This window comes from Danio rerio, chromosome 9, assembly GCF_049306965.1.
Source record: "Danio rerio strain Tuebingen ecotype United States chromosome 9, GRCz12tu, whole genome shotgun sequence".
In the NCBI taxonomy this organism is placed as follows: Eukaryota; Metazoa; Chordata; class Actinopteri; order Cypriniformes; family Danionidae; genus Danio; species Danio rerio.
The window spans coordinates 32,779,745-32,804,165 of NC_133184.1; the positions used below are offsets into that span (position 1 = coordinate 32,779,745).

At 37.4% G+C, this 24,421-nt stretch overlaps 1 protein-coding gene and 1 long non-coding RNA gene across 3 annotated transcripts in view; one reads left to right on the forward strand and one right to left on the reverse strand.

Annotated features, from left to right (window-relative positions):
• LOC137496481 (uncharacterized) overlaps window positions 1-24,421 on the forward strand; it is a 69,600-nt gene that overhangs the window by 24,522 nt on the left and 20,657 nt on the right. The gene's annotated exons all lie outside the window — the stretch shown is intronic.
• On the reverse strand, window positions 4,823-7,753 carry gpr183a (G protein-coupled receptor 183a). Its single transcript, NM_001099241.1, is given in 2 exon segments — window positions 4,823-6,148; window positions 7,632-7,753. A coding segment is annotated over 1 exon segment (1,107 nt). The 5' UTR covers window positions 6,132-6,148; window positions 7,632-7,753; the 3' UTR covers window positions 4,823-5,024.

Sequence of the window (24,421 nt, forward strand, 5' to 3'; positions counted from 1 at the left end):
GATGAATATAAGCACGTTTTTTTTTTTTTTTTTGGTGCCTGTTAAAAGTCTAGCTGCCGCATTTTAAACCAACTGCAACCGTGCCATTGAAGATGAGAAATGTGATAAAAGCATGTATGTCTTTTTCCAGAGTATTTAAGTCCAGAGATGATCCTCAGCTGATAGAAACTATTCTTAATGTCTAGAAGTATTGTCTAAATTAATGGATTTAAAAAATAATTAAATTAATCAAATAAAGAACTCTTTCAATATGTTTTGTTTGTTTCTTGAATATCCAGATGGAGTAATTCTAAAAAAAAATGCCCATCTTAAGTTTGAAGTCAAAAATGGTTATGAAACATTTAAGTATGCTCATTTCACTTAGACATGGGCAGTGTAAATGTATTGAAACTAGCCAATGCAAATTAGATTCCAATTAGGCATTATAATACGGTCACTTTTTCCTTTAGAAGTTAATGAGTGAGTCAATGTTTTTCATATAGTATAAATGATTTCAAATTCCAATAATACACAGTGTTAAATTCTATATAGAAGTGACTAATTATATTTTCGTAGTCTTTAAATAGAGATGGATTTTTTTTGTTGCGATACCAGCTTATTCATCCAGGCAGAGATCTCATGAGGTGGACTCTGATTTAAGAAAGCATCTAAAATGCTTGTCCAAAAATCATTTTAGATTCAAGTTAAGGTGGCTTGAGAGTTTGGTCACTCTAATCAGTGGCAATTGGTGGGTGCAACTTTTTCTAGCTTTTCTATTTTGTCTGCTACATCCACTGATTTCTAAACTATAAAAGGAAAGATTAAAAAAAAAGTTAAAGGAGTAAATAAGAATTTGAAAAGTCTTAATTAAAGATGATTGTTTTGTCAAGTGACTATTTCAGAGTGTTTGAGACTGATTCCAACAAAACGGCATGTTGTTTAGCATGACATTTTGTAAAATAAATTAAAAAAAATACTTTGTGTAGTTCATATTGTAGTACCACAATAATATTTGGATTTAACATGCGGAGTTAATTGTTAGTTGCTACTGAGGGAGGAGGAATTTATAACTTAATTGCTTGGGGTAAAAATGATAATTTTTTCCTATTTCTGACACACCTGGGAACACAGTATTGATGCCCTGATGGTAACAATTGAAAGGTGATTGATAAAGGATGTCTCTCATCATTAACAATCATGATAGCCTTACAATATTTAGTACTCTTTCTTTGTATATACCATCAATGCTCTTTAGTTTTACTTCCAACAATTTACTGGCTGTTACCTCCTTTTGTAGTGACCTCTTCTGAGCCTCAGAAGCATTTCCATACCAACAGATTACACAAAATGTTGCAATACCTTCAATAAAAGCACTATAAAGCATGATCAACAATGTGTTGTCAACATTAAAAGACAATAGTTTATTTTATATTGAAGCTTTTTCCTTACACAGTCAGTCCATACATCCCACTTAAGTTTATTGTCCAACATCACACCCAAATATTTAAAATTTGTTACTTACTACATTTGCTCCCCATTAATTAATGTGGGATGAGTTTTTGCTTTGTGCTCTCTCTCTCTTAAATCAATAACATTTTTAAACACCAGTTTAAAAAGAAGTCAAGAACAGGACAATGTCCTTCCTCCTCTTCTTTTAAAAGGCTCACAAAAGCGGTATCATCTGCATACTTTACAATTTATCTATTTTGTACATGAATAGGGTATATGCCGAGCTAGTGCTGTTCCCATGCTGATACACTTCCGGTGACCTGTTATTGTGAACTTTTCCCATTTTATACGGTTCTTTATACAGTATCGATGTTGTAATGTCATTAAAATACATTCAGTTAAATAAACTTTAGCATTTATTTAGTTGCTCAAGCGTAAAACGAGACAAAAAGCCGTTTACTCGCACGTGCCCGTCAGAATCGGCAGGATAACACAGCTCCATTGAATATACTGGGGTAAAATAAATGCTCATATAATAAAGATATGGCGGGGGAAATGTAATTTAATGCAGTGCTTCTTGTAAAATCTGAGACCCACTTTAAATCGGATATCACTCAGCTAGTGGAGATCGCTGATTTTTAAAGAAAATAGACCTTAAACGCACCGGATTTTGCATTGCCATTCAATTCGCCGGAAGCGCTTAACCCAGGTTACTGGCAAATTAAAAGTCCTATTAGCATGCTTCGGCATATACCCCATTTATACAAGAATTTGTATATAAAATAAACAATAACAGAGATAAAAACAAAATCCTGGTGCACTCTAACTAAAGTACACATTTTATCTGAAATAAAACCTCTCATTTTAACCTGTTGGATTCTAGAGCTAGCTAAGTGTGTTTTTATCAGGCAATATGGACAGCTATTGCCCAACAGTTTTTTTCTGTTGCTGAAAATAAATCATTTGACCTCAGTATCTGTCGCGCTTACAAACTACGTCCCTTTTCCTGTAAAAGGGATCAGTTCAAGGAGGTTTAAAGCAACACTGCAACTTCCGTCCATTTTTTATGCAAACCACACGTCCCCCTGCAGCTGCTCTTCTGCTTCTCGGGAGTCTTGGTCAAGTCCTCTCATATTGGTCTCAGAACGTTTTCCTGTTTTTGTCTGTGGTGTCACTGCTACAGTCTTTCACTTCCCTTCTGAAGATAAACTACTTTTTTTTTTCAGGCTAATTAATTTGATGAAACACAGTATAAGTTTCCAGTAAAAACAAATGTGTAAAATTAAGCACTTGTTTTTCATCTAAATGAAACTGGCTGAACTTAAACTGTCGAAGCAGCACTGTGAGTAAAGGGGAACAAGTGACATCCGTTGTACTGTTGTTGAACTTTCTTTTCTTTTAACTTTATGCTGTCCCTCCTTCTGGTTCTTGGTTGTAACTGCACTGCATTCAGAGAAAAAATATAATGGGCAGTTTTTTTTTAAGATCTGTAATTTTGATGAAAACCAAATTCAAACCATTTGCAATAAATGAACCAATTTCTAAGTTCGCAGTGGACATTTTATGTACAATTAAGCGTTTTATGGACAGAACAGTAAGGGTTAAGTAGAAATGTTATACCGCTGTGTTATAGCGCCCTCTTCTGGCTTTTCCTTGTAAGTGCACTAAAGTCAGTAAGAAAACAGACACAAAGTGATAAACTTCACATGTGAATCTTGGTTTACCTCTTGAAGGCTCTTGATGTTTGGAAAAGATTTTTTGAGATGCAAATCTATATCATCCTGAAGCACTACAGATGCTGCTAAAACAACACTGAGGCACTTGAGTAGATCCAAAAAGACATGTAGCCTTAGCCTACACTATATTTCAACAGGTTTAGCTTGTTTTGTTTTTCTAATCAGTTTTTCAACCCACACTATAATGATAGTTGCCATATTCTTTAAAAGAAGGTAAACACCAAACACATCAACCTTCTTGCTGTGAGGTGACAGCACTACTTACTGCGCCACTGTGTCGCCTGCTTCATTTAATTATTATTTTTTATTTATTAAATAAAAGAAATAAAAAAATAATAATTATTAAATGAAACAGGCAACACGGTGGCGTAGTAGGTAGTGCTGTCGGCTCACAGCAAGAAGGTTGATGGTTTGAGCCTCCGCTGGGTTAGTTGGCAATTCTGTGTGGAGCTGGCATGTTCTCCCCGCGTTCGTGTGGGTTTCCTCCAGGTACTCTGGTTTCCCCCACAAACCAAGGACATGTGATACAAGTAAATTGGGTTGGCTAAATTGTCCATAGAATATGAGTGTGTATGGATGTTTCCCAGAGATGGGTTGCAGCTGGAAGAGCATCCCCTGCGTAAAACATATGCTGGATAAGTTGGCGGTTCATTCCGCTGTGGCAACCACAGATTAATAAAGGGACTAAGCCGAAAAGAAAATGAATAAAATGAAGTAAAGAAAAGGTAACAGTGTGGCTCAGTGGTCAAAACTGTCACCTGACAGCAAGAAGGTCGCTGGATCGAGTCCTGAGTTTACATGTTCTCCCCGTGTTCGTGTGGGTTTCCTCTGGGTGCTGCGGTTTCCCCCACAAGTCCAAAGACATGTGCTAAACGTCCCACGTAGCTAAATTTATCTGGCCTAGCTCTGGCCCACACAATCAGGTTTTGCTTGGCCTACATGCCGCAGAGAATTGCAGTTCATGACTGGACCAAAAATGGACCATATCTGGGCCAAGTCACCGCCAAGTTAATAACTCATAACTGGGCCTTAACTCGGCCAGATATGTTGGTTTGTCCCAATTGCAATAAAATTTATAAATCTACAAAGCATTGCACCTTAGGCACACTATGGGCGTGCTTTTTCTCTCAGCGACCTGGTTGGTAGAATTTTTTTATTTACTCAAAAGTTATTTTTAGGTATTTTAAATGTGGGCCAAGACAGGCCAAACTTACATGGCCCAAATCTTGTGTGCCACCTTGGGTGCCACCTCTGCCAACCCCAGGCCTTATTTGGCTCATATGCTATAAGCCAGTGCCGAAAGATGAATGCCAGCTTTGTCAAATATGGGCCAGAATTCTTGCTACCTGTGGTGAATTGGGTAAGCTAAATTGTTCGTAGTGTGTGTGTGTGTGTGCGTGCGTGTGTGTGTGTGTGTGTGTGTGTGTGTGTGTGTGTGTGGTTTCCCAGTGATGGGTTGCAGCTGGAAGGGCATCTGCTCCGCAAAGCATATGATAGATAAGTTGGTGGTTCATTCTGCTGTGGTGACCTCTGGTTATTAAAGGGATTAAGCCGAAGGAAAATGAATGAATAAATTAAGAAAAATCCAAACTGTTAATGGTCACATTGTTGGCAAGGCTTCAGTAATTGGCTTGCATTGAATTTGCCAAGTACTGTACTTTGTGTCACTTGGTTTTCTTTTTATTTAAAAGATCAATATAAAAATACTTGAAGCAATTCTGTCATTCAACAAATTAACTACACAACAATATTAAACCATATTTAGAATCAATAGCTTGATACAACATATTTTGCAGAGGTCAGAAATGAGCATTTTCTTTAAATTTCAAAGAGTCACTCAAGTCCAGCTCTTGTACTTGTTTATTGTTCCAAACTATTCAAAAGTACACTGCTCCTCTCTTTCTGGAAGCTTCTGGAGTTCATTTGGATTTTGTCATTCCCAAACACGTCTTTGGAGGAGCCTTCGGGGGAGGTCCTGACCACGCTCGAGAAGGACATACTGACTTGCTTCTTTAGCAGTTTCAGCACCTTCTTCTTGTATCCCTTGCAGGCAAAGAAGTAGATGAAGGGGTCCAGACATGAGTTGAGATTCATAAAGCAGACAGTGATGTGAAGAGAGATCTGAAATTTGTGCAGCTCTGAGCAGTCTGGGTCATACCGCAACTTTTTGATCATATACTGCAGGAGATCAACATGATATGGACTGTAGCACACGACAAACACCAGAATGACTGTACAGATCACCCCAATGGCTTTGCTGCTGCGTCCTGACTTTTCTGTCAGTTTATTGGACTTGGCCAGGTGGCGAAGTTTCAGGCAAAGTGCAGTATAGCACACTAGGATAGTGATCACAGGGATGCCGAAGCCAAGCACCACGGCACCAATGAGCATGACGGGCAAGTTGTCGATTTTCTCAAAGTTGGGATACTCCATGCATGTTATGTGACCACTTTGCTCGATGTTTGTCATGGGCATTGACAACAAAGGCAGTGTCTGCATCAACACCACGACCCAAACGACCCCACAGATGTACCGTACCTTTTGTACCTTCCGAAAGCGGGAGAATCGCAGTGGCAGTACCACTGCAATGAAGCGGTCAACACTCAAACAAGTCATGAAGTTGACTCCAGCGTACATGTTGATGTAGAACAGCAGTGCCACAGCCTTGCATAAACCCTCCCCCATAGGCCAGTCGAAACCCCTGGCGTAGTAAACCACACGTAAGGGAAGAGCAAGCGAAAACAGGATGTCCGACACTACCAGGTTGGCTGAGTACAGAGTCGTGGAGTTGATTTTCTTTAAATTTGGCCAAATGACATGCAGAGCCAGCACATTTCCCAGCAATCCAACGATGCAAATCATGGAATACATTGCAGGCAGGAAATATTGTGCCCAACCACGATGGTTATACAGGTTGGTACAGACATTTGAGTCATTCTGGGTGAAGTTTGCTGATGTTGTCTCCATGGGGTCAGTTATGAAATCTGAGAAAGGGAAAACACATATGTTACTACAGAATAGAGAGAACCCAATCAATGCCTGAACATCAGATTTGCATGTTTCAGTAAGGAAGTGCAACCAGATTGCGTCCTTTTTTAACAGGCATGCATGACAGACAAAGGAAATGCCGCAAGCCAGCTGCGGTTTCAAAACGCTCGTATACCCCCTGAATGCGTTGCGTTGACATTTTTATAAAGGTGTCTGATTGTTTGTACGCTCGAGTACGGAAATTTGTGATGCCTGCAGACTGCACTGTTAATGACAAGGAAGTTTTATGTCAATCATCAGCATGATTGCAAAGAGCGGTCCAGACGAGCACTGCACTCCATTGGAGCAGCAAAAGGTGTTTCCTTTCAGCCCTACGACTGCCCGAATTTTGAACTCTTACAAAGACCTTGACTGCCAGAAAAACATGTCTGAGTAGAAAACAATTTCTGTGATGGAGTAATCGTGGTTGTGTAATGGCTAGTATACTTCTGCAAAAACAATATCTTTTTTTTAGAAAGTATTCTGAGTTGACAGACAGTGAAAGTATGAAAAATATGCTAAAATAACACATTTTATAAGATATTACAGTAATTTATAATTGTTTCTCTGTCTAGTAGTAGCCACAATGTTCATAGATTTTATCTTGATTTGCAGTATAATGAGGCAGAAGTAGGATCTGTTTATTCATGTCGCGATTCAAGTTGTGCAACAAAAAATATTTTTAATAATATCTTATTTATTATTTAATAATAAAAAGTGTAATAATATCTTATTATTTACATTAATACATATATATATATATATATATATATATATATATATATATATATATATATATATATATATATATATATAATTTATTTATATATAGATTATCACACACCCAAGTACAATAATTTATTTAGGTAACATCAAATAGTTTTATAATACTTGCAAACTCTTTAATAATTTATTCCTGGCTATATTTCTCTAAGATTTTTCACAATTATTGTGAGTAATTGTAATATTCTGAGTTACAGACAGTGAAAGTTTGAAAAATATTGTATAAAATATCAGTGTATTATTTTAACATATTGCACTAATTTATAGATTATTTTCTGTCTAGTAGAAGCCATGATGTTCATAGATTTATTCTTAATTTGCAGTATAATGAGGCAGAAGTAGGATCTGTTTATTCATGTGGCGGTACACTCAGTACTCATGTTTGTTGTGCAAGCAAAATATTTTTAATAATATTATTATAATAATAAATGTAATAATGTCTTATTATTTACATTAATACATAAATAGACATTTTTTATATATAGATCATCACACACCCAAGCATAATAATTAATTTAAGTAGCATCAAATAACTTCATAATACTTGCAAACTCTTTAATAACCGATTCCATTGAACATTCCTGGCTATATTTCCATAATTTTTTTCACATTTCTCCTTTGCACACACTATCATAAAAGCAGATGTGCTGTACTTACCAACAGTGTCTTGTTTGCCAGTTTTCTGCTGTTGTTTTGTCAAGAAGTCTGATCATGGCAGTGTCAGAAATGGCACCTCCTGGTCTAGCATTAACCACGTTTTCTAACACACCCGACTGAGCAATGAAATACAGTTTCCAGTCTACTTTTGTAACCATGGTGACTGACATAATTTCCTGTATTGCTGATCAAGATCTGCCCATTTTTTCTCTTTTTCTCAGTAGTTCTCTTTTGAGTAAGGGCTTCTTGCTGTCACATGCTAATTGCCGTCCTACACGTGTCGGTTTGTATTCAGATGTGGTTTTGTAGATATGAAACTTATTAGGACTTTGCGATTTTTATTAAGGGTTATTTTGATCATTTAATTTGATTAATAAAATGTTAAAACATTTTTAATTTACGACAACTATAATATTGATTAGATTGTAAAAGGAATTTATAACTTTTTATGTGAATTAGAGTTGTGAATTTTCTCAAAGTGAAAAATTTGTTTGTTGTTGATCCATTTAGATAGAGCGAGCTAGTTTGTTTGTTAATCCTGTTGTTTGCAACAGTATTGGGTGTGGTGTAGTGTGAAGGTATGCAGTTCTATTGATAGAAGTGGAAAACTACATCTGCTATAGCTCTTTCGTTTGACTTCCCTTTTTAGTGCAAAACATCCTTATACATCTTTTAACGTGTTACTACCAAGTAAAACAAGGTTTTGATTAATTAAAGCACAATAAAGATGACTTTGTGGCTCTAGGTAACTACATTAGTTGTGACATGCTTATTTGTTGTAAAGTTTGACAGACCATAATTTTGCTTTTTACAACCTTTCATAATTAAATGAATTAATTTTCTAAATTATTCTTGTATATTGAATATTGATATATTGATTAGTCTTATACAATATTATGAAAAAGCACATCTGAAAAAAAGAAAAAAGATATTCTTTAAAATACTTTTTTTTTTTTTTTGCTTTTAATTACTCAAAAGCCACATCCTCTCAAAGATAATAGACATCAGGAGCCGGAAATGACCTTTTAATATGTTAATCTTTCCATTATCTACTCAACACACACTTTATATGTGTGCATTCAAGATTGACAACCTTCACTCTAAATTATGCAGACACTGTACGGGATAAAAATTACTCATTCGTTCCTGTAAGGTCACCTATACCTAATCTGAAAAATCATACGTTTAGACACTTGCATAACGTATTTATGCCGAACAGAAATTTAAAATTAGGGTTGTCTCATTTATTAACTTGTTACTATTTTTATGCTAATTGCTACTGTACATTTTAGCACATAAGCACAGAAGTCTTGGAAATATACACTCTATTTGCCTTTATTCATTTGGCTGACTCTTATATTCAAACGAGGACCCAGTTAGCAACTAAATAAAATAAAATAAAATAACTACAAATAACTAAATTAAATATTATTAGAATATAAATTTATTCCTAGTATCAGTTAAAGACACAATATGTAAGTTTTTACCATTAACGATCACATTTTCAATATAAACAAAACCATTAAGCTTTTACATACAATAATGTGTCACAATAATCAATATATTAACTTATGGCACAAAGCATAGAGATGACCTCAATCATTTTTGGGGATTCAATATACCGTATATCGCCCGTACATAAAAACTAATTCTAGCAACTTTTTAGCTGATTGTGGAACCTCCCTATCTCTATTAGAGGTGTCAGTGTTAGTGTCAGTGGTTAAAAAACACACTATAGTATTTACTATTAAACCGTCTATTTTCATGTGTGTGTCTGACAAATGAACACAGATCTGGTACCAGACATCGCATCCTGTTACTTTTTACTTTGCACTTTTACTTTTTTTGTTAACATTTAGGATGTGCATTTTCACATTTTGATTCCAGTGCCACATTTATAAATTGTTAAAATTACCATAATTAAATAAATTTTTAAATAAAATATTACAGTTCTTTGTAAGAGTGTACTTGTATTATAATGCTGTTATATTGTCATTCTGGCATTATATGAGTGGCATAAAATGGTCTTAAAATGAAAATGTTGTTTATCGCAGGGCTTCTGCTATACCTTTTTCATGGGGCCCACTTCTTTTGCCAATAAATTTTTGATGGCCTACCTGTCTGACATTTTTTTCTAAATTGTTTGTATGAAATGCTCATTTAAACATTTATTTATTCACACACACACACACACGCACGCACGCACGCACGCACGCACACACGCACGCACGCACACACACACACACACAAACACACACACACACGTCACACACACACACACGTCAATCACACACACACACACACACACACACACACACACACACATCGGCACCTGTACAGCCTCTTCACCCTTTGTGTATTACTCCACCCACATAGTCAGCAACATGCAGAGAGATAAAACAGTTTGACAAATATTATTGCTGTTAGACAACAAAATGTACTTTTTGGGCGTTTTTAGTTGAGAATGTAGTTGTTCAGATTGCAACTATGCAGTTTATTTGCAAGAATAGTGCCTATATTTAAATATTTACAGTTTCTGAGAGAGCTCGTCGATGGCCTGCCATAGTTTAGACCAAAGACAGTTGACGTTTCCTATTCACAAGATGGCAACAGAACCGCATAATAAGCCCTTACGCTTAGAAGATATAACAGTCAGATTTCTAACTACAGCAGATCAAATCATTATTAAACTGGTAAGCATACCTGCCAACACTCCCGTTTTATACTGGGAGTATTCCGTATTTCATCTCCCACAACCATCTTGTTTTTTTATTTCATCAGAAAAACTCCTATAATTTCACCCACCCCGCTCTTTGGTAAAGTCCTTGAAGACCCCCGAGTTGCCAACTTTAGTACAGTACCCGATCGCAGCGGCCACTCAAAACCTGCTGCATCCTATCCCGGTTCTCAACAGTGTTATAGCGTATATGCTGAGCTAGTGTTGTTCCCATACTGTTAAACTTCTGGTTACCTATTATTGTGAGTTTTTTCCATTTTATACAATTCTTTTTAAAGCATTGATGTTGTAATGTAATTAAAAACAATCAGTTAAATAGACTTTGGCATTCATTTAGTTGCACCAGCATAAAGCGATGCAAAAAGCCGTTTACTCGCATGCGCCTGTCAGAATCTGCAGGCTAGCACGGAAGCTACATTGAATATACTTTGGTAAAATAAATGCTCATATTATGAAAACATGGCGGGAAAAAATGTAACGTAAATGCTCGCATATCAGGAATGTGTGTTGTGTTGGCAGACAGAAAGAAGCAAAGTCTGCATGTGTTTAGCGTTTTTCCTTATTGCAAACACAACAGTCTGGTAGTGATTGCCTTGCTTTTTGGGGGGTAATTATTGGGATGTGCCAATTGCAACAGAAATTCTGTAGACTGTAACACTGTAAGAAGATATCTCTGTAGATGAATGCCATTTCATGTCACGGTCAGCCTTATAATCTTAAAGTGTGAGCAAAATCAGCTGTTTTGTCATCACTTTAGACATTACGCTATAGAGAGTCATTCAAACACTAGCTCTAAAAGGACGTTGGTGAATTAGTAATGTCTTCTGCTGTTTTGACGTCAGCTGCAGATTTGACTGAATGTATGTATATATGTATGTATATGTACACCGTGCAAGATCTTATGGGCGGTCATCCATTATAAAACACTCACAGGACATTTATTTGAACAACTATGCAGATATATTACATAGTTCACAAAAAATACACAAAGAGAAACTTTCACTTTATGCAGTTTGTGAAGGAACAGACTGACGTGTAGTAGGCTGCTAATTGCAGACGCGATCATGGTGCTGTTTTTGCGCAGAGTTTGAAGTAATCAATCAGAGAACAGAAGAAAGTGAATTACTTCGATCATTTTAATATGTCATATTTATAACGAAATACAAAAGTTATAGTATAATATTGAGAGTTGGGCCCAATCCCAATTCAACCGCTTAGCCCTTCCCCTTACCCCTAACCCTTGTTTTGTAAAAAACACAACTGGAATAACTACAGCAGTCGCGATTGTCTGATCTCATAAGCAAGAGATTGTGATGGCAAATGCTGACATGTGATGGTGCCGTAGTGTCCAATTCTTAGGGGTAAATTTTGAAGCCCTTCCTCTTAACCCTCTGTTGTAAGGGCCAAAGGGAAGTGGAAGGGGTAGGGGAACAGAAATAGAATTGGGATTGGGCCTTAATTTTAATCTCGTGGCTCACCTGCAGGATCGCTAAGGCCCACTAGTGGGTCGCAGCCCACCAGTTGAGAATCCCTGGTTTATCACAATATATTTTGGTGCAATTTATCATACAACAAAACATGGGTATCATGACAGGCCTAACATATACAGTGTAATTATTTCAAATTATTTAAATAATGCTGCACATGATTAATGCTATTGCACTAAAGTAAATATGAATGAAGCAATCTTATTTCCGAATAATTACTAAATATTTTTGTGCAAATGTTTTTACTGCCATGGACTTATTCACTTGATCTGATAAAAAGATAAAAAGTATGAACAAAGTGTAATAAATTTTGTAGTATTTTATAATATGCATTATTAGATGCTACATATGCATGAATGTGTTGTGCCTCTGCATTTAACAGTTCCTATAGAAAAACTAATGTGTATGACACAGAAATAACTTCAATAAAATTTGGACATGACTATTACTTGCACAATAAATTATATATATCTTTACTTTCCTTTCTGTAAAAACACAGTGCTATTGTGGAATCTCCAAGTTTCAAATCCAGGTTTGTTGTGAAGCTCTTCAAAACATGATCCTGATTTTATTTATTTATTTATTTTTTTCAAAGTCTGCTTGCCTCAATCAGTTTATTTTTTTACATTTGTCTGGGTTTCTGCAATAGTCACAATGAAATGCTACTTAGGATTGCACAGATATTATGTAATTGATTGGTGACAAGGGACAAGATACACATTGTTATGCTGATTCACAGGAGAATTTGGTGGTTAACCATTTTAAAAGAAGCAAATAATCAGCAAAACAATCACAGAGGATTTGAAAGTTGCTCTTCCACATGGCCAATCGAGAGTAGGGCAGTTTCAGAATTTCCACCTTTGTAACTAGTTACTGTCAAGAACATGTAAGAAAGGCAGACGTTTGAATACAAAATTGACTGAAAGCAGGCTGATGGCAAAACAACAGACTGACCACATTACATGACAACTGAATTGTCCATCATCCATCATCAGAGTAGTTTTCTTTTATTACCTCCCACAACTGTCATGACTGGCTGCACTCCTAAAGAGTGGTCTAGCACCTCCAAAAGCCATTGCTTGTTCATTGTGCTACGTCCTCTGAGGTACTTAAAAAAATGTATATAAGAAAAAAGGCCCACATGGCTTCCCCTGCATCATTTTATCAGGAAACACTGTGCTTTATTCGCAAATGTTTTATGTGATGTTGTATTTAAGTGATATTTACGTTTATTTCACATCTTTGGATGGAAACATAGCTTGTGTCAAGTTAAGAAAACTCATTAGTGAGGAGGACGTGAAGATGCAGCCATATTGGATTTTATCGTAATTTGTGTTGGAAAGTGAGGTGGAGTGTGTGTTGTCAGGGATCAGTGTGGCTTGCAGGTATTTGTAACAATGGGGATAAAAGAACTCATTAGATAACACATTTTAAAAGCATAGTTCACCAAAAATGAAGTTGAAGTAGTAAAAATAGCTAATAAGCAGGGCATTGCCAGTATTATTGCTTAGTGGAGTAAAGGGAAAATATTAGCAGGAAATCAGCAGGATGTCCCATACAATTTACATTAACAAATGCTCAAAACTGAAGGAATGTGGCTCATTAACAAACAAAATTTCAGCAAGTGAAACAACAGTAATACAGTGCATGTAAACAAGCTTCCAGCCATGACTGCTGCGCTAAAAACTAATGAAACAAAAAACATCCAGCAGTGAACTTCTCCACTGATGTCTGCTGCTTTGAATATGCAAGCCCTTTATATTTCAATGGAGTCATGTCAGTGTTTTATTGTTTATCAGCTGGAATAAAATCATTCGAGGCTATTCCAGCATATTGTTTCTTTGTATTGCTGCTGTTACATCTGCACTAAAAAAAATAATTGAAAAAAGGGAACAAATAATACACGCTGCTATCCTGCTTTGATGCTTGATTGTTTCTTGATTGTACTGGGGACACCTGCTCAATTGCTTGTTAATTAAAATAATTGCCCTATAAAAAGTAGGCATGTAGACAGTCTGCTGAAGGTCAAAACAAGCATCAGAATGAGTAAGAAGACTGATTATGAACGTGTTAGTTGCTGGTCAGAACGGTAGTTGTTGGACAGACAGGCCTGTTGTATTTGAGATAGACTGGTGTGTATTTCAGAAACAACCTGCTGGGGTATTCACGCACAACCACTTCTTGGGTTTACAGAGTGTGGTCTAAAAAAAGACACAATATCCAGAAAGTGGTAGTTTGTTAGGTGAAAAGTGCTTGTTGTTTCCAAATGCCAGAGGTTATTCAAGCTGATAGACGGGTAAGAATAACTCAAAAAAACACACTACTATTGAGGTTTAAATCTACTCTAGTCTCATGGTTTGATTTGATTACGATTATCATACCATTGATTAGGTTCAATTCGAAATGATTTCCCTAAACAATTTGATATTTTACTAAACAACACAATAATTCTTGTATTACAGTTTATAATTTATAAATATTTATATATAATTTGTTTTACAATTTTGTCCTTTAATACAAGCAGTCAGATATATGTAATGTACCTTTAATTTTACCTGCTCTTTAGCTCTTTTTGAATGCATCAAACAAAACTTAAGAACATGCACAGAACAACATGTGCATTATAGCAAATAAAAAATTTAAATATTATCCCAGCTTTATTATCCATATCTTTTTTAACGTTGTTGAGCGAGTTCTTATACACCTATAATTGATCACATGCTCAGGGCCGGCGTGTCCATAGAGGCGACCTAGGCGGCAGAATAGAGACGGTGGCGATCCCAACACTGCCCTCACCACCCGCGCCCTTAGTTATATCCACGTCTAGAGCGGCAGAATAGAGTGGGCGGCATCCGCGACACTACCCTCACCACCTGCCCCCTTAAGGCTGATTTATACTTCTGCTTTAGCGTTGACGCATAGCCCTTCGCCGTGGCCGTCGCTGACGTGCACCTCTCAAAAAATGTAACTACACATCGCAACGACTTGTAGCACAAGCTCTGTGATTGGTCGGCTTGGTAGCGCTGACGAGTCTGGGTGGGACCGAGAGCCGCGCGAATGGAGCGACCCCGATAGAGCTATTGTTTACAAGTGTGGAGTCCTGTGAAGGAGGTTCGGATGGAAAGTTTTGTGTTTACCTCATAGTTAAAGTTGTTGCACGTCCGCCGCTTCCTGCCTCAAAATAAGCGAGTTTGAGCCACTTGTACACCCAGGAAGTGTTCAGCAGCGAAGAAACTCGACACAGAGGAACATTTACACCTCACTGCCAACTAGCGTTTCGGAATCGTTTATGCAAACCAACGGAGACAGCACCCAGAAGTATAAATGCACAGCTACACGCGTTGCATGCGTCGTGGGTTACGCGGGTCACTTGACGCAGAAGTATAAACCAGGCTTTAGTTATATCCACGTCTAGGGCGGCAGAATAGTGAGGGCGCCCCCCCTCCCGGCTTTTACTTTAGGGTTGAGGGCGGCGTGACCGTCCTTTGCCTAGAGCGGCAGTTCAGCTTGCTCCTGCCATGCACATGCTCAACACAAAAGGCTGCGATTGGCTCTAATGATCAGCGCAGCAGGTATTGTGGTTGCTTGCACACATCAACTTCTAGTAGGAAAACAAATACTAAGGAAGTCAATGGGTGCCAGCTACCAGCATATTTTCCAAAAGATCTTCTTTTGTGTTTAACAGATAAAATAAACTAATGGGTTTTATAAAAGGTTAGCAATTGATGTCAGAATTTTTATTTTTATGTGAATGTTCAATTTAAAGCACTTAAAGCTTTAAAAGTGCAGGGGCCTCATGTATCAACGCTGCGTACGCACAAAAACTTTGCGTACGCCAGGTTTCACGCTCAGAATCGCTCACGTTTGGATTTACTAACAATGAACTGAACGTGGGAATGTGCGCAGCTTCACGGCAGCTTTCTGGCTGGCGTACGCAAATTTTTTGTGCGTGTCTGTTTTTTTTCCATTGGCGACTCCTAGAGGCAGTTGTGTTAAATTCCTCTCTACAAAGTGTCTGAGCCTTGCAATGGCAGCTGTATGAGACGGGTTCATCTAGCAGGTATATAAGGTTTCCATACCATACAGTTGACCAGCTAAACATTAAAGCGCAATTTGCAGCAGTCGCCTGTTTTCCCAATGTAATCTGAGCAATCTACCGCACGCACATTGCTATAAAGACACTATCTGAAGATGAATTTGCATGCGTGAATCAGAAACATTTCCATTCAATAGATGTGCAAATAAAATATGATGCACAAACTTATTGATGATTCCTACTTGTCTTTCTCGTGATAAATAGTGGGCAAAATCTGATATGTAGCGGGGAAAAAAAAGAAGAAAGAGTTCATCAGACGCTGGATTCGAGCCGAGTTCATGCTCGAACGTGTCAATACATGATCACATGCGTCTTACGAGGTGTGCCACTGAGACTGTTAAGGGTACTGCAACATTTTACAGATATAAACCACACTATTTCTTTTTTTAATGCACTCAGTGCAATGTTCAGACCCAACTGTGTTAACTGCATCAGCTAAACTCTCCCACTCTATTTTTTTCTTTTGTTGTTAATTCCGGAGAACAAACTTGCAAATAACACCGCTTTTCTCCGGTCTACCTCCGAAAGCAGCACCTCCAATTCACAGTCTGTTCAAAGTTTCTCTTTTTGCTTGCTTTTGCCTTTGCTTTTTCGTTGGGTTTTGCCATTAGCATAGTCATTAGCTATTCATACGTGGGAGGAGGCAGGGAGAGGTTTTGTGCTCGTGCATGTTGCGCTCAGTTTCACGTTCATTCGGATGTACAAAAGAATATGCGTGAGATTCGGCGTACGCAGTGTTTCATACATCTGAATTTTTCTCTGCGTACGCACATTTACAGCTTTGTGCGTACGCAATGTTTTAGTAAGATTTCCACGCAAGTCTTCGTACATGAGGCCCCAGGTGATTGTCTTCCTGCACATTGCAGGCCAATAACTAAGCATACAGTAGTCTCTTTAGGACAAGCCCATGAGAGAGTGAGACCAGCGATCATTGCATGCATGAAATACTGCACATTATGACAAGTTTGTATTGCTAATTACATAACTGAAATCGTGCTAGATATTAGGGCTGTCATTGTCATGTCATTATCTGATTTCCTCTTGCAGTATATTCAACATTATATAGGCTAGAGTAGTTATACTGTAAACATTTATTTTCATGCACAACACTTTGTGTTTGCCATGAAAGAAAAAAACATATCAAGTGCTTGCTGTAATCATAAATCTAAAATGTGATCCTTTAAATGATATGCGTGCCGGTTGCACTTTCACTGCAGCGTGTCATGTCTGCCATCATTCTGAGAAAAAAAAAACATACATGCAAATCATACTTTCTACTTGGCTCTCGAACAATCGCTCTGTGCAACAAACTGAATGTTATTTACAATTTTATTAGCCGTTATTCACAGTAGAGGTGTAAACCTACACTGGTCTCACGGTTCGGTTACGATGATCATGCCATCGATTTGGAGAAAACTCTGCAGACACGCGCTCATGTCTGTATCCAGAAGTATCGCTGTAACAGCTGAGAGTAGGGGAAAAGTCATGCCCAGCAGGTCAAATGAGTTGCACCGAAGAAACAATTAATTTTGGCACCCCTTATTCACAGCCTATGCAGGTTCTGTTCACTAAAGTAGACATGGCGGGCAGTAAACAAACAGTGCATTAGCTCAAGTGTGATTTCGCAGCCACGAATACGCCATTACAATAAGACAGAAATGACATTTTTGGGTGAATTATACCATATGAATACAGTATGTGACCCTTTTAACACAGGGTATGTAAAACTATGAAAAGCCTTGTGCGACTGCTTTTTTGCTTCTCTCCTGACCTTGGAAATATAATTGGCTGAATCGTAGAAAAGCTGAATTAAGATTGTGTGTAGGCTTGACTCGACAATCTTTTTTTGATTTAATTGTGCTGAGTTTTCTAACTGGCGAATGAGTGGGTCTCTGTCATCTTTAATGTGCGTGTTTGTGATTTCAGGAGGCATGGCTTAGGACAGCAGGGGAAGGATTGTATTTGAAAGATACTATCCAGTTAGCATTTAGACAGATCCCCTGCACCTTTAGGTGTAAATTGGGTTCAAGGTAAACCTGCACTGTAAAACCCAACAGTGAACCGTCTCAAATGAAATGAGTGTAGTTAACTCAAAATTGACTGGAAGTTAATTGATTTGAAAAGTGTTTTGAACTCAGTGTTGAAGGTAATGAAGAGTTAATTAAATACCTCATAACTAAATTGGAGTAAGTTCACAGTACTCGTATAGATTTGTTTTTTAACTCAAATGGTTTGTAGCAATCGGTTTCTTCAAACGGTTTGAGTTGCTTTAACTTTTTGGGTTTTACAGTACTCGGTTGGTTTGAGTTATCTTCATTTCAGTTTTTTCTTCATTTCACTTTGTTCAGTTCACAGTACTCATTAGGATTAGTTTTGAACTTAAGTGGTTTGTTGCAATTTTTGTTTTTACAGTGTATGACTTGGCTGATTGTATTTGCACTGTGCACTATTTCTTACGTTTCTATTTTTTGTTTGTGATTTATTTGTATAATTTCAACCCTTCAGTTTCTTTTTTCCTTCAGGTTGCACCTCTGAAACTTTCTCACACCACACCCTTTACCTCTTTAGTTTTAGAATAAAATTAAACAAAACTCTCTCTCTGTCTGTTTCACAGTGTAATAAAATGATACTTATAAACTTTTAATTATACTTATGTACTTTTTATACTTAAAAGTGGTCTAACGGAGAAATATAACACTTCCAGAAATATCATACTAATGATTGTAGCCGGTGTTCAGTTTAGAAATGCGTGTGGTAAACAGGAAACCACAAATAAAGTACTGGCTTCAGTTTCAGATTGACCCCTGTTCTAGAAGCACTAAGATACACACTGCTGCTTCTGCAAATCTTAGGTGATAACTCAAAAACATATTTTTTTTCAAATGTGCAAACATCTCACATCAAGGACTTGCCACATAGTTGTTAAAAATTTCCTGCATGTGTTTTCATGCATCTTCAGAGTGGTTTTCACACCTGCAATGTGCTCTAAACTTCCCTTAAACTATTGAACTTCTATCATTTTATTGACTGTAGTACAAAGTTTGAAACACACAGGGGTTTAAGGCTTGAGTGTGACTTGTTGCCTGGGATTTCTGCTGTAAGATTGAATATATCAAATACATTTGTACTTTACACAGAACACTTAAAAACACAATGCTTACGCACAAAGCTTAGTGTTTTGTGAATATGTCTGCAGGTTTTTGGAAAATTTAAGTGTGACTTGATGAGTCAAACACATATGACAAACCAGACTGAATGTGAGCTGGCAGTCCTTTGCTCAAATTGTTGTCATATAAAACACAATGCCAGTACAAATATTTTACAATCAGTTCCTTTCTGAATTTCTGTCATAATATAATTTGGGCCAAAAACACAGCAGACATAAGTTTAATATAAGATAAGACAATAAGTTTTATTTGTTCAGCAAACCACATATAAGTTTCAGTTTTGACACATAGCTTCTCGAATGTTTTGACTATACTCGACATAACCAAACCTGATTCATTTTAGAAGATTAGATCACCTCAGATGGAGATTTTTCAAAAAGAAAACACAAAAGGTCTTGACCTCTTATCTTGAAGTTGTGTTAATATGTGTTAGTGCTTTACAAGAATATTTTGCATTCATGATTCAGGAGTTAGTTGTTACGTTTGTCAAGCTATTCTGACCTTGTTTTTTCTTGTTTCTCAGTGTGAGAAGGACATACAGTACTAATGTCAAGGGATTATGAATCAAATATTATTCGAAAGGAGAAATCTGTTTCAAACTCTGCTGAGCAACAGCTTCAGGAAATAAATGATTTGCATGTAGGACAACAGAAATATTGTTTGCGTAGTACATGCATTGAAACTGAAATTCTTGCTTCAGAGCCTTGCATTTATACACTCACTGGCCACTTTATTAAGTACACCTGTCCAACTGCTCAACACAAATTTCAAATCAGATTTTTAATCGCAAATTTCTAATCAACATCGCAGCACCTCAAAGCATTTAGGCATGTAGACATGGTCAAGACGATCTGCTGCAGTTCGAAACGAGCATCAGAATGAGGAACAATGGTGATTTTCAGTAAGTGACTTTAAACGTGGCATGGTTGTTGGCGCCAATTGGGCTGGTCTGAGTATTTTAGAAACTGTTGATTATATTGGGATTGTCATGTACAACCATCTCTAGGGTTTACAGAGAATGGTCTGAAAAGGACAGTTCTGCTTGGGGCACAAATGCCTTGTTGATGCCAGAGGAGAATGGCCAGACTGGTTTGAGCTGATTGAAAGGCAACATTAACTCAAATATCCCCTTGTTACAATCAAGCTATGCAAACGAGCATCACTAAACACACAACGCATCCAGCCTTGAGGCAGATGGGCTACAGCAGCAAAAGACAACACCAGGTGCCACTCTTGTCAGCTAAGAGCAGGAAACTGAGGCTACAATTCACTCAGGCTCACCAAAATTGGACAATAGAAGATTGGTAAAACACTGCCTGGTCGGATGAGTTTTGATTTATGTTGCAACATTCAGATGGTAGGGTCAGAATTTGGCATCAACAACATCAAGCATGGATCCATCCTGCCTTGTTTCAACAGATCAGGATGGTGGTGATGGTGGTGTAAGGGTGTGGGGGATATTTTCTTGACACATTTTGGGACCATTAGTACCAATTGAGCATTGTGTCAATGCCACAGCCGACCTTAGTATTGCATTTGACCATGTTCATCCCATTATGACCACAGTGTACCCATCTTCTGTTGACTACTTCCAGCAGGATAATGCCCGATGTCATAAATAGTAAATCATCGAAGACTGGTTTCTTGAACATGACAATGAGTACACTGTACTCAAATGGCCTCCACAGTCTCCAAAGCTCAATCCAATAGAGCACCTTTGGAATGTGGTGGAATGGCAGATTGGTATCATAGATGTGCAGGCAACAAATCTGCAGCAACTGTGTGATGCTATCATGTCAATATGGACCAAAATCTCTAAGGAATATTTCCAGGACCTTGTTGAATCTATGACACGAAGGATTAAGGCAGTTCTGAAGGCAAAAGGGGGTCCAACCCGGTACTACTAAAGTGTACCTAATAAAGTGTCCAATGAGTGTATATATAAATGTTATAAATGTAAATGCAGCCAAGACAATTGGATTTAAAATGCATAAATCAGAAAACAAAAGTGGAAGTTTTAAAAACAACGCCATTGTCGTGTCGATGTAAACACATAAAAATTAGAGTCTTTGAAATTGATAATACTGTATCATGTTTGGATTTTTTTTTTCTGTGGATGTGTATACATTTTTAAAAAAGCAAGGCAAAACCCTTTTAATTGTAGACTTCATTGTTGTGCAAATATAGCCTTAGATTCATATCCTGTTAACTGATGAAATGAGTGTAAGAGGTCAACTTGTAAGAGCTGTGCAAGTGAAACTCATACATCTGGTGACACTTGTGACTGGCTCTTTGTTTGTGCCATGTGTCTCCCATGCTCAATGTGGATTGAGTAGACCCCGAGGGGTACCATGACCAGGGAATGTGGTGTGGGTGGGTAAATGTAAAGAAGGTCAGCTAGTATAGTAGATGTGTGATTAAACTTCACTCACCTGCATTAGCAACATAATGGGTGGAAGGTTTGGATGATTCCAAGGTTCCTAGAGTGATCCAATATAATCACACCATTCGAAATATAATTTTGAACAAGTTAAGGCATGTACTGAACTGAAATCTGCAGGAAGGTGGCTCTCCAGGAACAGGGTTGGCAACCCCTGGCCTACAGCATCCAGTGTCAGTCACTAATGCGCCTTTTGAGGCCAGGTATATTGAGACAGTGGTCCAGAGTATATTTTTAAGGCTTGGTTGTGTTTATGAGGTGCAAAGCAATGTGTGCTCATGCTTCATTTGTGAAAAAAAATCCTTTATCGTTTATAAAACTTATTTTTTTCATATATCTTACTTGATCTTATCTTGAAAATGACTGTCATATTACCTAGTTCCTCTGAAGCCCTGACGTCAAGAGGCTCTGATTGGTCAGCTAACATAATGTGCTGTGATTCGCAGATCAGCTCCGTGTCACCAGGAAGCGTCACTAGCATGCGCTGTGCCTCTGCTGTGTAAATACTGTCAGTCAGAGTAGCTGTATTAGTGTGAGCCTAAATTAGACATAAAATGTAGAGGACCCAGCTGAATCTCATGCCTTCTCTCTAAAAAAAATTTGACAAGTGTCTTTCACATATATTTGGGTTATAAGTATGTGCAAGTAATATGAAACGTTAACATATCTTTTGCGAGTTTGTTATTTGAGATTTAGAATGCAAGGAAAGTGGCCGCATAGAGAGACACTGCGCCTGGTGAATAAGAGTAAGGCCCAATCCCAATTCTATTTTTTTACCCCTATCCCTTCCCCTTGGCCCTTACAACCGAGGGTTGAGGGGAAGGGCTTCAAAATTTCCCCCTAAGAATTGGGACAGCACTGCAGCACCTGCACACATCATCATATGTCCTCGCGATTTCTTGCTTCATCAGACGATCGCGACTGCTGGAATGATTCCAGTTATGTTATTTTTTGGTATTTATCTTCAGGAAATCACTGAAGGCATATATTATGTTATCATAACGATCTAATGTGGGAATAAGATCGTAATACTGTGCATTTAACACAGTGGCCATACTCAGTGTAAACACGCAAAAACAGCATTAACATTATAGCAGACACTGTAAAAAGCTCATTGACTGCCACTAGACTTTTCTGACAGGGTATTCCAGTGTCATCGAGTGTAAGAATGTTGTGGGGCTGCTGTACAGGATTTATGATTAGGTAATAACATATAACGTCACATATTGTGTTAATCCTCACAGTGGCTTAAGTTAAACTATTTAAAAAAATTGACCTCACTGCACATGTGTAGGAACAGCTGTTGGTGGCCATAACAATAAAAAAAGGCAGGGGATTATGCGCACATAAACGCATTTAAATCTGTAAAGGAAGAAGCATGCGTCGCGTTTTCAATGTGGTTTTGGACGCAATATGTGAATAGCCCTATACATTTTTAAATTGAGACTTATAGTACAATCGCTGATCTATAATAGATAATAGCCACGCAGAGCAATTACAAGTTACAACACTCAATTAAATAAATATTTAGCAAATTACAGAAAATGAGGCAACATTTTTAAACACGCTTGTTCTGTAGGAAGAAGAAACACTTTCAGGATTTGGAGGAAGAAAAAACTAGTGTATATAAACTGTATAACAGTTACTGACAAAGTTCCATACATCAGTAGACTTTGCTGCTGCTTCCTTTAATAACAAACTGCCAGCGAATCCCACGTTGCAGGGTGGGTTATAATATCAAACATCAGAAAGATGTCAGGAATAAACACAGCTCAAGGTATACTGTGGTATTGTTGTGAAACAAACTTTAACCCTTTATTCCCCACATCTGCATGTCTTGCCATCTCTCAGTGATAGCGATCTTCATGTCATGATCAATCCCATCATTCCTCACACTCTGCTAGTGTCTGAAATGTGCGTTCATGTTTAACCAGATTCGCCACTTCATATTCGGCAATGTCCCGTATCGACATTATTGTTTGCAGGCAAAAGATCTGAACAAAGGATAAATAAATAATTTGACCCTGAATCGACTAAATAGAATCAATAGTTTTAAACATGGAGCATGGTGCACTTTCAGATTTAAACCTCAGCTGGATGTTTCTATTCACTTAAAGTTGTGTTACACACTGCATAGATGGTAATTTTTAAAAAAAAACCATAATAGGGTCTCTTAAAGCGAGCTGGTCACATGTTCTAATAAACTAAATAAAAACACATAAGCAGAAGGAAAGGGTTACATTTTGAAAGTTATAATGTACAGACATTTTAGGGAAAAAAAGTATTCATTTAACTCTTGATAGAGTATTGACACTGTGTGCTTGTTTGTTAATGACCTGTTTTTGTTTCAGATTTGAAAACAAAAACCTGGAAATAAAGATCACTAAATCTACCTACAAAGACATTACAGCTGCTTAGCATGCCTTCGATCACCCCTGGAAGTTAGTGATTTGAATACTTTTAAAATTGAGAGGTTTTTGTTACAAAAACACATTGATTCACTTGACAAGACATGCATTAACCCTTTAGTGGCATACAGGTTCATTTTTAAAATAGATTTATACACTTTTGGAAGCTTTAAAATAAAAGTTACTTACACCATTATACCACATGAAAGAGCCAGGATAGATTTTAAAACTACTCCAACCGTTTGTCTGATTTAACAAAAAAATGCAAATACACTACCACATACTTTACTCACCATAAAGTCATTTTAGTTTTGTGGTGATTTATTTATCTTTTTTTAGACTATATGATAAACTGCATAATAACAGATTCTACATACTGTATAAAGTAAAGCACCATCTTCTTTTGCTGTGTCTGTGTGCATTATTTTGCCACTAATAGCTTTTTCACTACCATC